The sequence below is a fragment of the Lissotriton vulgaris genome, chromosome 10 (genome assembly GCF_964263255.1).
Source record: "Lissotriton vulgaris chromosome 10, aLisVul1.2, whole genome shotgun sequence".
In the NCBI taxonomy this organism is placed as follows: domain Eukaryota; kingdom Metazoa; phylum Chordata; class Amphibia; order Caudata; family Salamandridae; genus Lissotriton; species Lissotriton vulgaris.
Window position 1 is genome coordinate 788526065 of NC_141698.1, and position 15039 is coordinate 788541103.

General features: G+C 42.1%; 1 protein-coding gene across 2 annotated transcripts in view; it reads right to left on the minus strand.

Moving 5' to 3' along the window:
- Positions 1 to 15039, minus strand: part of LOC147688800 (ATP-dependent translocase ABCB1-like) — a 205898-nt gene that overhangs the window by 149701 nt on the left and 41158 nt on the right. Inside the window, exons 3-4 of one of the 2 annotated variants that reach the window (XM_086941716.1) lie at positions 1751 to 1841; positions 1612 to 1669 (exon numbers count right to left, since the gene is read on the minus strand). In XM_086941716.1, coding sequence (XP_086797842.1) covers positions 1612 to 1669; positions 1751 to 1841 — 149 coding nt within the window. Of the gene's footprint in view, positions 1 to 1611; positions 1670 to 1750; positions 1845 to 15039 lie in introns of both variants that reach the window. The other variant, XM_086941715.1, reaches the window with a different exon arrangement.

The window sequence follows — 15039 nt, forward strand, 5'->3', positions numbered from 1 at the left end:
CCTCAGCAGGGCAGAGATCAGCAGGCAGCAGGGCAGCTCAGCAAAGCATAAAGCAGTTCCTTCAGAGCAGCAGTCAGGCAAAGTGGCACAGCAGTCCTGGCAGAGTTCTTCGCAGGTCTAGTAGTGTACTGTCTTGGTAGGGTTAGAGCCCCATTACTTATACTCATTTGTGCCTTTGAAATGGGGTTGAATTCAACGCAGGCCCTGGAAGTGCACAGGTCCTCCTCCTTTCCTTCCAGCCCTGTCTACCAGGCTATCTATGGGGGGCGGGCTGGGGGGATGGGGTGTACTCGTCTGCTTTTTGGGACAAAGGTCATTGCCTTTTGAGGTGTAGGGGTCAGCTCATTCCATCTCTTCCTGCTACAGAATGTATATCAATGAACATGAGTCTTGTGTCACACCTACCCTTCCTGTGATTGTGGCTGTCTAAAAGGAATGAACTGAGTGGAGCTGTCACCCATCCTAGATATGTATGGGAGACAGACTGTAAGGTGCACAGAGCAGTAAAATAATTCTAAAACAGTAATGTTAAATCCAACGTTACCACTAAAGAGGATTCATTATTACCATTCCAAAGATTTGAAAAATGATGCAGCTACTTATTTCTAATCAGGAATTACAGCGCAAAAGTGTTTTAAGGCATTCCCAATACTAGCCTGGGAGAGGAGTAGACCTCACAGTAGTGGGAATGAATTTAGCTGCTTGTCACTACCAGGATATGTGAAGCTTAAAAATAAATGTCCTACCTTTTAGTTACACAGTACCCCGCCATTCCCGCTACCTAGGGCTTTCCTTTGAGTTGATGGTGTGTAATAAAAAGAGAGTTTAAGACTTTGCAAATATTTTTAAATGCCTAGTCGAAGTGGCAGTAACATACACACAGTGGACTTGCAATGGCAGCCTACTTGTGTGGGTGGCACAACCAGTGCTGCAGGCCTACTCGTACCATTTAGATTACAGGTCTGGGTATACGGAATACCACTTTACAAGGGACTTATAAGAAAACTAAATATGTCAATTGGGTATGCACCAATTTCACCATGCTTAGGGGAGAAGCACATGCACTTTAGCACTTGTCAGCAGTGGTAAAGTGCTCAGAATCCTATGGCCAACAGAAAGATACAGCAAAAAAAGTGGAGGTAAGCAGGCAAAAGATTTGGGGAAGACCACCCTAAAGATGACAGGTCTAACAGACTGCTAATAACATTTTATTGCAGGATGCGTTCCTTCTCTCATGGCCATCTCAATACTGTAGATTTATTGATCAACAGTGTTTTTAATCCCCTCAAAACATCTGCATCACACAACCTGCACCCAGAGACCTGTTCTCGGGCAATTCAATGCACACAGAAACAGCTTAAATCTTGGTTGTTTTAATTATCAGCTGCTGAATCTATGCTACCTCGAGCACCGAGACGTGCGCTATGCACATTTTGAATACCATAACATAACATTAGGATTACTGTTTAATTCTGAGTGTTAGTCATCACCTATAGAACATTTCTTTTCAACTGACACATTGATATGACATATAAAATATACAGATGGGATTGAAAATATGCATAATTTCAAGAAGGCAAACTGTAAGAGAATGCCAGTGCATATACCTACCAGCTCCATCAATCCGACCATTGCCTTCGGCGCACCTGCTTGCTTGGCAGTTTTCTCTCTAAAACAAAAAGCAGACAATAAGGCTGTGCAAAATATTGTAAACACTGTAGCTGAAAATTGTGACAAAAGGGAAACCTACTTTTTTTTTTTACTCTTCTTAGCGGTCCCATTTTGAACAGGTTTTTCGTCATTCTCAAAGCTTGGATTCTCATAGCCGTCTATGGGCACATCTGCTGTAAAATGTGACTTAGTTAGACAATTTTACAATTCAGCTGGAAACTCTTCATTTACTTTTCATTGAAACTACACTTAACACCTTATGGAAGGACACGATCAAAAATTATTGTTCAAAACAAGAACGAGAACGCATTAAGTAAACATTTCTGGTCCCTAGCTAAGTGTGTCAAAGATGGAAGGTTTGAAATATTTATAAAAGAGGAGGTCATGCTTTTGTAGTACCTCTTTAAAGATTAGAAGGGAGAGGAATTGCCATATAGATTAGAAGGGAGAGAAATTGCCAATGGATGTATTCTCATACTGCAGTTAGAATCGTATGCTTACTCTACTGAAAGTCATGGAGCAGATTTCATCTGGAGCCAGGCATTGTTTATTTTTGTGCTTCAGACAGACTGCATTTAAATTGCCACGCACATGGCCCATGAAAAATATGAAAGTAAGGCCTAGTCAGTCTGAAATGCTGGTGCTGAATTAACATGTGTTTTTGCAGTGTAGAGAAAAGTGGCCTTTTTAGCTTTGAATATTAATAGAATGTGTTTCTCTCTTCCCAGCTCATCCCTTGTAATCTGTCTTAAGAGACTTTGACTTATTGCATATTTTGCATATTTTGATAAACAAGTTTAGTGTAAAACACCTTTTTTTATAATGTGTGTGGATTAACAAATGCACCAAACACTACACATAGGGCTAAATGCTTTTTTGCATGAAAAGCTATCTAAAACATTAAAGCATGTTGCTGTGTGCGCTGTATTAACTGTGTGCACTGTATTAACTGTGTGCGCTTTTAAAATTTACATTAATGCATAATAATGTTATGTTATACATTGGTTATGTACAACACGCAAAAATGTGCAGTCATAAAAGCTGCTTTAAACTAATAGCTTGGCCAGGTAAACATTTATAAGGGGTATTAGTATAAGGGAGGGAAACATAATGGGCTGATTTACATGAAATGAATATTCTCTTTTGTGTTTTTGTTTTGTTTTTGGGCCTACAATTAAATGTCTGCCTGTGAATCCAGCAAGGTTGTGACTTGCATTAAAGAAGAGAGCATGTGCAGACTGTCAGCTTTCCTCAAGACGTGAAGGAGTCAAGGCCACTGTGAATGTACATTCTTATGATTGTGCCAATGTACCACAGTTAAAGCATCCGTCCAGCCTGCGCTTTGGCAGGAAGGAAGAGGAAAGGATAGAAACATTTTTCCTAGCAGATGTTGCAAACTTATTAAATGTATTTACTCATGTATGCTTCTTTTGTTAAAACTGGTATAGTCAGGATTTTAGAATGAGTCAGGATAGTGAGACCTCATGCCATCATGGCTGACCAATTACGTACAAGTTTTCCTGAAGATGCAACATTTTTGTGTCATCTACCAAGAATTAGAGTATAAATAATGACCTCTTTGAAGGAGTGGTTGGCTTCTAGGCTCATTAGGCTTTAGGCTCCTAAGCTTTAGGGGGGCGTCTGAGCTCTTGAGAGAAGGAACAGATTAGACCAGACATTCTAAGGGTTAGGTACGAGACCGTCACGGGTGCCGCCTTGGGTGGACGTCTGAGGAGAGTCAGGTGGGGTGTTCCCTGCTCATTTTTTTCCAAAGTCCTGGCACTTCATTTTGGCACTGCAGGCCACATTCCTTTAAGGTCTTGTGAAGGGCAGGCTGTTTTGCTCTTTAGACACAGAGACGAGCAGAGAGTGCAGCTGATTAGGATATAATTAAATGCTAATATTCTAAGTTTATGCGTTGACCTAATATTTAGGTCTGAAAAGATTTATTTGTCTTATGCATTTATTTCTCTTTATGGGAGATTTTTGGAAACTATTTAATTATTGATTGGCTTTGCAAGACTATTTTTCTTAGAAACTCTTTTAGAGTTTTAACTGATATTTTGCGCCACATTTTCTTTTCTACATGTGATACTTATATGCAGAATGTAATGTGTTCTGTATTAATGCTATTTTCCTGTTTTCCAAATTCTGTAACCTGATTGATATTTTACTAATGAATAAAGGGTCAGAGAAAAAACGTAACTTTTGACTAGAAAATAAAACCCTTTAAAATAATCAACAACTCTCTTCGTTGGCTTCAATAATAATTGCATTTTTGACTGTTCATGATTATTTAAAGTCTGCCGAAGGTAATACATGGTGTGAAGGGCCCAACACCTTTTCAGCGGTAAAATAGAGGTAGCATGAGGGTTTTGCATTGAGAAATTACCAGATGAGGGCAAGATGGCTGCTGCGGGGTCGGCTGGGTGAGCTGGCGTTCTCTCGTCCGGATGAACCACCCCTCCTGAAGTAGCATCTGTGGGCTCTCTCTCTTCACAAGTCGGGATTAGCATTGAACAACGGCATGCTTAGAGCCATTACCTACTTATCGAATCCGGAATTCTGCAGTAAGCATCGGCTTTGGCGTTCTTCAGGCCGGTATCTAGCTTTGCCGTGTCAGCGCTCAGCCTTTGGTGTACGCGGTGTATTTGGCTTCTGGTGGCATTGGAGTGGATCTATGACTCCCAAGATCGTTTTTAAGGCGGCATTGGCAGAAAGGGCCCGTTCTGCGGCAGCTGCTGCTGCCGCAACATCAATAAACAGTCCGGAGGTCATGAATGATCCATCTCTCAGGCGGGGCGGAGCAGCGAGAAAGTGGCTAGAGATGGAGGTGCCGTTCGCAATCGGTTTAGCTCCAAAGGACGCGTTAAGACAGTGCCGGCTCTTTTGCTAAGGCAAAGTTAAAAGTTCCTGTTGTAGCAGTTTGCCAAGCGCCTGTAGGTCCTGTGAAGGTCATCGAGGAAATAGGGGGGTCCCACCAACATTGGACTCTGCATCCGTTTCCGCGATAAAAGCGATCTTCCCACATGATGAGACTGGCAAGAAATTTCTGGTTGAGCAACAGGAGGCTATCTCGAACTGCCCGATGCTGAGCCCTCAGAAAGAGGATTCCAGTCCAAGATCAAGCATTCCAGTGAATGGAACTCTGGGAACTGTAGTCCAGCCAGTTGATAAAATCCTAAGTTCTTTGGGCACTCCTTCTGTAGCCAGTACTTCTGTTCCTAAGGCAATTGATGGTATTACTTACTGTGCGGTTGATGGAAATTAGTCCTCCAAAGAGATTGAAGGCGATCAAATTATTTTCTCTCTCAGAGCACACGTGCTCATCTCTAGTTGGGGATGAGCATGACCCTGAATGGACGGATGACAGTAGCAACATTAGGGATAGGCGGCAGAATGACGTCTTGAGTGAGGAGGCGTCCCCCGCACAGGTGGATGGTCAGAATGCTTGGGATCCTGTGAGAGAGGGCCCTGAGGCGCATGGACTTTCATTTACTGATAACTCTTTCACTACCTTGCATGGCTCAGGGACGGGCAAGCTAGCCGCAGCTTCTATAACACAGTATAATCAGTCTGATTTGCCACCCTATGAAAACACACTTACGCTTATCTATCAGACGATCATTGCGGCGCATCGCGAGGAGTCGCAACAGGAGAAAGTCCGTACTCAGGGGGCTTGTCGTAGAGTTCAGAACTCTATTCGTAGAGTTGCAAAAAAGTGTACAGATATTGCAGCTAGAATCGGAGAGGCTGAGGAGAGGATCTCCAATCTCAAGGATGCCTTAGCAGCGCAGAAGTGTGCAACTGACTTGTTTGGTGCGCAGAAAGAAGACATCTTATGGAAGCTTACCGATTTGGAAAATAGGGCCAGATGAGACAATCTTAGGATCCTAGGGGTTCCTGAAGGTCCTGAAAGAGGTGATGTGAGGCAATTCGTGGTGGAGCTCTTTGGCGAGGCATTTCCGTAAGTTACACAGTGGGACTGGCAGCAGGAGGTCCTGCATGCTCATCAATTTCCCTTTAAACTGAGGCAAAAGTCTGGGACTTCAGGGGACAAACCTCGTGCAATATTGATATGCCTCAACAACTTTCTAGCGAGGGAAAAGATATATGACATAGCTAGACCGGACAGAAAAAGGCGGGGGAAAGATTGGGATTTCTTTGTCCAGCCAGACTTCTGTCCAGCCACAGTGGAGCGGAAGTGGCAGCTCCGCAAGCTGATCTCCCCTTTCCAGTCGAAGGGCGCACAGGCCTTTTATGCTTTTTCCCTCCAAGTTGAAAATCATTTTTCAGGGGCAGAGAAGATTTTTTCTATCTGAAATTCAGGCCAAGGAATTTCTTGCCATGATATAGATGAGGCGGGGGTAGCCTTTTAGAGGTGCTTAGTCTGCTAGTTAAGGCTGGAGGCGGGGCAAGCGCAAGTTGGATTGCAGGGGGTTAGTACCCCTATTGTTTTTTTTCCTTTTTTTCAATTCTCTTCTTGTTTTTCTTGCGAATGCTTTAGTCTCTAGCCCTTAGTGTTTGTTTTGAGGGGGTGAGGGAATCCGGGTGGGAGTGTGCAACCAGCTCTCCCCATCACAAGGACCTTGGTCCTGTTGCCACTTAAGGGTGTTGTAAGGGATGGGTGGGTGAAGGGGGGGTTGGGGTTTGGGGAATTGGGTAGGGGGGGGAGGTGGGGTTGCGAAGGGGCATGGTTAAGTAGGGATTTGAAATGGTATTGCAGTCCTGGCTTCAAATTTCGATCAATGTTGTTATATATTTGTTCTTTAGTCTATAAATTTGGTAAAGTTGCAAATGAGGTGGTACTTTTTTGGTTTCGATGGGGCAGGGTAAACGTATCTTAGGTATATGGAATATCTGTGGTCTTAATGACGCCAAAAAGCGGGCATTGTTTTCTACAATTGTACATTCTATGCGTCTAGATGTATTATGTATACAGGAGACCCACATACCTTGGGGAAGGTTTGATTGTCTGAAACTGCCTGGGTATGATTTGATAGCGTGCTCTAAGCAGACCTCTATGATTAGAGGAGTGGCCATCCTCCTGAAGCGAGGTGTAGGGGTCTGCAAAAGGGTTCGAGAAGATCGAATGGGGAGGTGGAGCATAGCAGAGCTATTAGTTGGTGGGAGGCCATTAACCATTTGTATAGTCTATGGTCCAAATATAGATGATTCTGAAGTATTTAAGTATTTGAATATAGAATTGGCCACTTGGCCTAGTCCACTTATGAAATGTGGGGATATGAACATTAATATAGCTAGCAATTTTAATTTGGTAGAGCATGGCAATTACTGTGGCAGGAAATCCAAAGTATTCATGGCTCTTCAAACATTATTACAAGAACATGGGGCTATGGATCTATGGTTTCGGCACAATAAAACGGATGATGGATATACATACTACTCTGCCCCCTGTAACAAATTGGTTAGGCTCGATTATTTCTTTGTGTCAGACCAGCTTGCTGAAGTCTCCTCCATCTCTGTCCATCCCCGGATTTTATCCAACCACAATCAATTGATAGTTGAATGTCCTTGGTCTCGCACCAGAAAGTCCCCTCGTGAGTGGACTTTCGAAAGAAAGCTTTTATTGGATGAGACCTACCAAAAACATTCAAAAATGGATAGTGAAATTTTTAGATATCAACAGGGATACTGCGCCTGACAGAGTGGTCTGGGATGCTTTAAAAGCTGGAGTACGAGGAGAGACCAAAAGCTTCTCCTCATTTAGGTGGATGACGGAACAAGAGCAGGTTAAGAGTTGTATGGAGGAACTTAGGTCTGCAGAATCAGAGTTAGCTTTTAAAATTAAGCATGGCCACAATATAGAGGAGTGCCAGCAGGTGGTTGCTATAATAAAAGCCAAACTTTTAGAGTCCTTTGGCCAGGACCTTGCTACTAAGTACCTCCAATACCGAAAAATGATGTTTGAGTACGGTGAAAACTCTGGCAGGGTATTGGCTAAGAGGCTTCATCAGAGAAGTGTACAGAGCTGTGTTATTAAAATTCAAGACAAATTGGGAACCGTGCAGGATACTCAGGAGGGTGTGAATGGGGTGTTTTTAAAATAGTATGCCAAATTATATACCAAAGATACTTTGAGTGCTCAGGTAGAGTCAGAGATTGAGGATTTTTTATCTGGGGTAAATACCTCCAAGATCTCGCATGAGCAGAATGAATTACTATCAGCTCCTATTCTTTGGGAGGAGGTTGAGACCACCATTAAAGCCCTATGTAATGGCAAGGCCAGTGGCCCAGATGCTGTGCCCTTGGAGTTTTACAAGACATTCTTAAGGGAGATTTGGTGGAATCTCCTTATGGTGCTTAAGTTCGCACAGAAAGGTATCGTACCGGACTCATGGCGACAGGCTACTATTGTTCTGTTTAAAAAGAAGGGTAAGCCAGGGCTGAGCCCCTCATCTTTCAGTCCAATTTCACTTATTAATAGGGATTCTAAAAAAAATCTAAAATTTTAGAATTTAGACTAGTCCAGGTTATCGCCCCACTGGTCTCTCTACGTCAACACGGATTAATTCCGGGGCGGGACACCACAGATCATGTCCTGTGTGTCATTGCCCTATTGGACTGGGCACAGGTCACGGCCTCTCCCCTCGGGGTGATCCTGTTGGACGCCGAGAAAGCGTTCAACGGGGTCTCCTGGGGGTTCTTGTGGGCTGGGCTTCGGTGGAAGGGCTTCAGCAGTGAATTTATTCAGGTGATTCAGGCATTGTATTCCTCCTTCGCATCTCTGGCCAACAGACTGGTTATTTTGATATAAGTGCCTGCTGCTTTGTGCATGTAAATGCTGGGGGGTACCATAGGTACCCCTCATGTGCACCTCCCACCCCCGACACCCTGGGGCCTGCAACGGGCCCCCAAACACCAAAGACCCCATGCTTTTCCACAGCAGAAAACGCGCCGTGGAAAAGCATGTTTCCGCATGAATCCTAATATGGCTGGCGATGTCGGATAGACACCGCCACCATATTAGAGCTTTTTCCCTGCGGGACCGCAGCGGAAAAGCGGCGGGCGGTCTTCACGTCCGCAGATGACCCCCCTGCCATCCTAATCCGGCGGGGGTCTTTGCAATCACTGCAGCGGTGAATCCGCATCCTCCGGGCCGGCGGTGGCTTCTGCCGGGCCGGAGGATGCGGATTCACCGCAATCCTAATCGGCCCCCAAATTTGGTATTTTATTATTGGTTGGTGATGGCCCAATCTCTGGGAGTGCCATTGTTAGGGGATAATGTCGAGGTGCCATTATGCAATCGACCTACTATTTTTGAGATTGGCTTAGGCACTGAGGCTAAGGGTATTATGCTGGAGGTTCTTGAGCCAAGTTACTTTAAAAGAACTAGATTCAAGGTAATTATAGCTATGTTTTTAATCTGGCAAAAATTTGGGCGGAAATTGTCTATTCCTAACCTTAATATATACACCCCCTTCAAAGCTGCCTGACTCCTACCCTGCATATTTCAGGAACAGACAATGTTTAGATGGCAAGCGCAGGCTTTGCGGGCCATAGGGGATTTAGTGGGGAATGGACATTTATTACCCTATCCCTCTTTGAAGGACAAATTTCAGTTGCTTTCCCATGATTTTTTAAAATATCTCCAGGTTCAAAGTTTTTGCATAAAAACTTAGATGGAGCATCCTCAATGTTTGAAAAATTACCCATATTTGAATTAATTTAAAAAAAGAGCCATAATAGGAATGTTATATCTGTATTTATGGTCTAGTCTTCCGGATGATTTAGGGGCCCAAAGCACTAAATAGGCAGGCAAACCTGGAAAATCAGGTATTGATCTAAAGCCAGCTTAGGAGATTGCCAGTGAGGTGCTGGTGTCTGGAAGTCTTAGGACCCAAAGTTATATGGCACTATTTGATTTATATTATACGCCTGCAAGAATTGCAAAATGGGGCAGTAGAAAGGGGGACCACTGTTCAAGGTGCGGGCTATTCGCAGCAGATGCTATTCATATGTTTTATTCTTGTCCACGCCGCTCTGATTTTCAATCAGGCGTTGAGCACTTTATCAACACTACTCTCAAGATTCGATGTACCCCGACCCCAGAAATGGTGAGAATGGGCTATGACTCAGGAAATATTGGAAATACGTGGCATATGTATGCCTTTTTGTTTATAGCTATGTCTCAGATCCGGCTGTGTATAACTTCGCAATGGTTGTCTCCAGATGCACCGACATTTATGAACTGGAGAGCTAGACTGCTTGCTATTTATAAGCTTGAATTTTCAGTATTTTCTTTAAAGGGTAAGCGGAGGAGGAAGCTGGCGTCTAAGATCTGGGCCCCGATTGAAGAGTGGATCAAATGATAGGCTTCCTGCTACGTTCTAATTGGTTCATGATTAATTTTCTGCCCCATCCCTGAATAGAGTATCTTGCAGGCTTTGTGTAGTGTTATCTAATTCTGTTGGTTATTTTTTTGCTCTTTCCCTCTCTCTTTTTTTATATTATGTTCTTCTTACAAGGAAAACATTTTTTTTTCTAAACTGTTTTGCCAAATGAATTGAAATTTGATTTACAATTTGATGTATTATTGCTTTGAAAGTCATGACTGCATTGTGTGTATCAAATTCATATCAATAAAAATATTTTTTTTAAAAAGAGAAATTACCAGATGAAATTACCGCTCTGTCAAAAGGATATTTGATTCTTTGGCAGGTGAGAGAGACATAAGAGGGAGTAGCCTAATCTGCTGAAAAATGTACCCAAATCTGTAAAAATATATACATTTTTAAATCATGGAGAATTCCTTTCACCATATCAATTCAGGATTTCATGTGAAAAGAAAAAGCTAATCATGATCTTTTTAGATGCTGAATGAGGATTTGGTTTCTCAGGGAATTTATGTGTTACCTAATTAATCCGCATCTTGGATTAATATACTTCAAACAGCCTGAGAAGTGTGGGTTTGACCTCCTTCTTTGAAAGAACAATATCAAAGAATACATTTTTTTTTCAAAAGTTCATTTCCTCATTTATCTTATTCTAGATTTCTAGACTGCACCTAGTATGAAGCGGATTTGAGGGGTTGGGCAGATTCACCTCTTTAGTTATAAATTGCCCTGGTACCATCACCTGCCCAGGATGAAGGAATTTGTAGAGGGAGAAGTGAGACCAAGAGACCCATCTCCCAGGCCATATTTGACCCCAGGGAACACCATCACCCCGTGTGAAGGAATTTGTGAATGATGTGGGGAGTTGGTGGTCCCCAGGGCATGGTATACCCCAGTAGTGGGGGGGGTGGGAGCTGCGCAGCCCCCTCCCCCTCTCTTCAAATTTCTTCACCCCAGTTAGGTTGTTGTCCGGGGATATTTTATAGCTAAAAGGGGGTCCACACGGCCCCCCTCTTATTTTTTTCAATCAAGCCCCAGGGAGGTTGGGGCTCGCAAGGCCATAAAAGGCCTATGGAGTGGGCGGCCCCTCGTCATGTTTTATCAATCGCCTGGCTCCTGGGAGGTGGCGATCCCCGAGGCCCATAGCGGGAATGAGGGTGGCTGCATGCACCCCTTTCCCATAGTATATATTAAAATAAGCCCCAGGGACCTGGCGCACTGCTCTTGTTCATTTGTTGGACTCCAATTCTCGCAGTTTCGCAGCAAATGTTTTTTTTTTTTAATATGTGTTTTTGCTCTGGCAGGGTCCCTGGATGACCCCAGTACCAGGGCTAGGGGGCCATGGTATTCCTACTCAGCCCCTCTTTATTGTTATGTTTTCTTTAGGATTAGTCTGAGGCAGAGTCACAAGATGGCTGCCTGGTTCTAGTGTTGACAGCCAATTACATTTCTGCACGAGATTAGGAGGATTTACGAAGTGTTCGCACCTCTATATATACAAGTTAGTTTTTTCTTTTGTATTTTAAAAACTACTGAATGGATTTACAATAAATATTTTTTGCTTCTTCGATCAAGACCTAGCTTTCTGCCAAATGTGGCGCTATTCCGTTCAGCAGTTTGTGCTGTAGTCGTACCTAAAACCTATATAGGAATTAACATGAGAAACTTTTTTTTTTTTATTCCCCTCTCCTTTTTTTCTTGTTCCTCTCATGACGGATCGACCCAAAAATGTCCATGCACACCTAGATAGAGTATGGCACTTTTTGGGGAAACTTTGGCACCGTTTGATGGTGCCAAAGTTATAAGCAATTCAAACTATTTTCCTATGGAAACTAGGTATTGGCTAGTGCCAGTAGGTAATATATATCTATACACACATATACACATACATAAGAAATTAGAATAAATTCTAGCAGAAGATACACAAGAATATATCGTACCATTAAATGGGAAGGTAGTAGGCATTCTTAATGGATTGCGGGGGAACAATTGTGTTGCATCTCTTCACTTATCAGAACATGAAAGGTTTAGGTGGTGTGGGGTGTGCAGCTTTTGTTTTTTTTTATTCCAATGCATTAGGGGATCAGTAGGGCAGTAGCATGGACCTGGAGCATCTTGCCTCAAATGGAAAAAGCAGACTTCTTGGGAAAACGACAGATGTGTGCGATAGGATTACGAATATGATAATGAATAGCCCACGTTTACTGAAATATTTTCTGAGTGCAAGATTATTGGCTTTACTGCGCTTGCAAGCATGAATCCGAGCACAACTGTGAGTGGCATAGTGGGTAATATATTATTCTAAGGGACTTTTAATATCACAAATTCACTTTCAATATGCAATTCCCAGTTTCACAACAAAAAACGTGCATGTCTGTGAATAAACTTTTTGAAATTCATTAATAAAAACAAATGTGGAAAAATCTGCTTGCTCATTTTTTTGTTGATAAAATTAAAACTGTGAAATAATTCTAGCAACATGAGAAAAACAAACATAGTAAAATTCACTTTAAAGTAATCTTCAGTTCTCATATTCAATGTTTAAAAAGTGTGTGTGCAATGCAATTGCTCCTCCAAACTCTTTGCACAAACTTTGTTTGCCTTAGGTAGCACTGGCATAGTTTTCGACAACGAAAATCTTCCTTAAAGCATTCGTTGGAAGACAAATCTAACTATTTTAGTTTTCGATTCACAAGACAGTACACATTGGCACAAAAAATATAATTTTCACACCAAATTTTTACTCTTCAGAACAAACACAAAAATACTTGCAGTTTTGAACTTCGTGTTTTTTGTTTTGAATCACGTTTCGGCATGAAAATTGCTTTCCGCATTTTGAAGTTCTACAGGTTGTTTTTTATTAAACACTAAAACAGTCACGCAACTCTTTGAAATGACAACCTTTGAGCAAGGTCACAATGTGCAAAATAAGCTGCTACTACTTACCACCTTTATACCTTGCCTTGCACACCATGGTATGTGGGGCAAACAAATAATGGAGCTCCATTTGCTACTCTGTGTAAACATTTGTGAAAACCTTGTATTTCGGCCCTGGTTTTAAAAAAACAGACATTGACTACAGAAAAAAAACACTTACATTGCTCACTGTACAAGCATGAACACTCAAATAATGGATAAATAACTAAACTAAACTTCAAGCAGTGTCTTTCCCAGGGATGGCTGTATACATTTTTTCATACTTGCTTCCTTAGGTAGTACTGTTTATATTATTCTAAGTAGTAGGTATGCAAGAGTCTATGAATTTACCTTCCATCACTTTCTTATATCAGCGTTGCTTCCGCTTGTAAGAGATCCATGTGGTAGACTGATGATCCCAGTCAGGTTATAGGGCTCCCCTTAGGCATCTTTCTTTAAATATTGTCTTCGAGCGGACACACCTACACAGCGCGTGTTTGATGGGAATGCAGTTTCATATGTACTGGTAGTTTCTTGAACAGGGCTCAGGCCCATTAATTATTTAAATCTAGAGGTGTGATACTACAAGCCTTTATTCAGGAATCACTTTACCTGGCCTGTACATCTGACACTGGCTCTGCACTTCCATCCAGATAGAGTTTCTCACTTGCAATGCAAAAGTCCTCATTTGTGTTCCCCCCCCCAAATAATTTGCAAGTTCAGAATTTGCTCTTTTCATTTTAAAAGAGTAATCTTGATGGGTTGTGAAGCATAACCGCTTATATAGCATGTGAAATCAGACTACAAAAATAAGATTTGAAAAAAAGTCACGTCTGAAAAATAAACTGCAAAAATACTAACGTTTCATAAATATCTCCTTTCAAAAATATTTACATTTTATTTTTAGACTTTTATATAGTGAGAAAAAGGCACTGTCGGGTGCCATAGCGATTAACAAGAACAACAAAAGGTAGTTATAGTACAAACGATAAGCAATGTAGAACAACAAGTTATTGATCATATAGGCAAAAATTACAGAGTGAGCAATAGGGGGAAAGATAAGAGCAAATAGTCCCTTATAGGTAATGGAATGGGGAAACTGCATTTGGTGTCATGATGATCTCAGGCAAGCAGAAAATTGAGTCACACCTGAGAGGAATCGGTTTGGAAGTAGAAATTGTTCTTCTTTTTTTAAGAAGGAAGTGGAAGGGTTTAACCTGGTCTCCGTAGGAAGAGAGTTCCAGAATTTTGGGGCAATGCCGGAAAAGGCTTGATTGTAGGTTTTCTTTTTGTTTAATTTTCGTAGCTTAAGTAGGTCAGATAGGCAATTGTGAGACGGATCCTAGCCTCTTTTGATAGCTAATTCAATGAAAGCAGGCCAGGGATGATGTGATTCCTTTTTTTTTTGAGCCAGTGATGAACTTTGCTGCTGCATTTAATGTAGCCTTCAGCGGGTAAAGTTTAATTTACGGAAGGCTCACAAGGGTTGCACTACTATAGTCTAATATGGATATTGCAAGCGCTTGAAGCACTGTTTTGAGATCTGATGTTGGGAGGAAAGATTTTAGTTTCCTTAATGCTTGTAGTTGGATTAGCGCCTCTGGTGCGGACACTGATGTGATTTCTCATGGAAAGGTTATTGTCCAGAACGATCCCTAGAGCTATAGCCAAGTCAATGATATGTGGGGTACAGTTCAAGGAAATAAGATGTGGTAGCTAGTCTTTGATCCTAGGGGCGATGCTGGGCTGTGAGAACAGTAAAAAAATGATTTTTTGTGCATTGAGTTTGAGGTGGTTACAAGTCAACCAGTGTTGAGTGTGTGATATTGAGGGTGCTGATGTGTTCAGGAGAGGTAATTTCATGTACATGTGGTAGGAGATGTGTGAGAGTTTAGGTTAGGGGCTCCATGTATAGGTTAAACTGAGTAGGGGTTAGAGTACAACCTCGGGGGATGCCCAGCATGACAGGGGATGGACTGGCTAGAGCGTGGTTGATTGGGATGCACTGTGATCTGTTGTGTAGAAATAAAGAGAACAATTTTAATACGGTACAGGAGAACCCATCCTGCTTTCTAATAGATTCAGAAGATTCTCA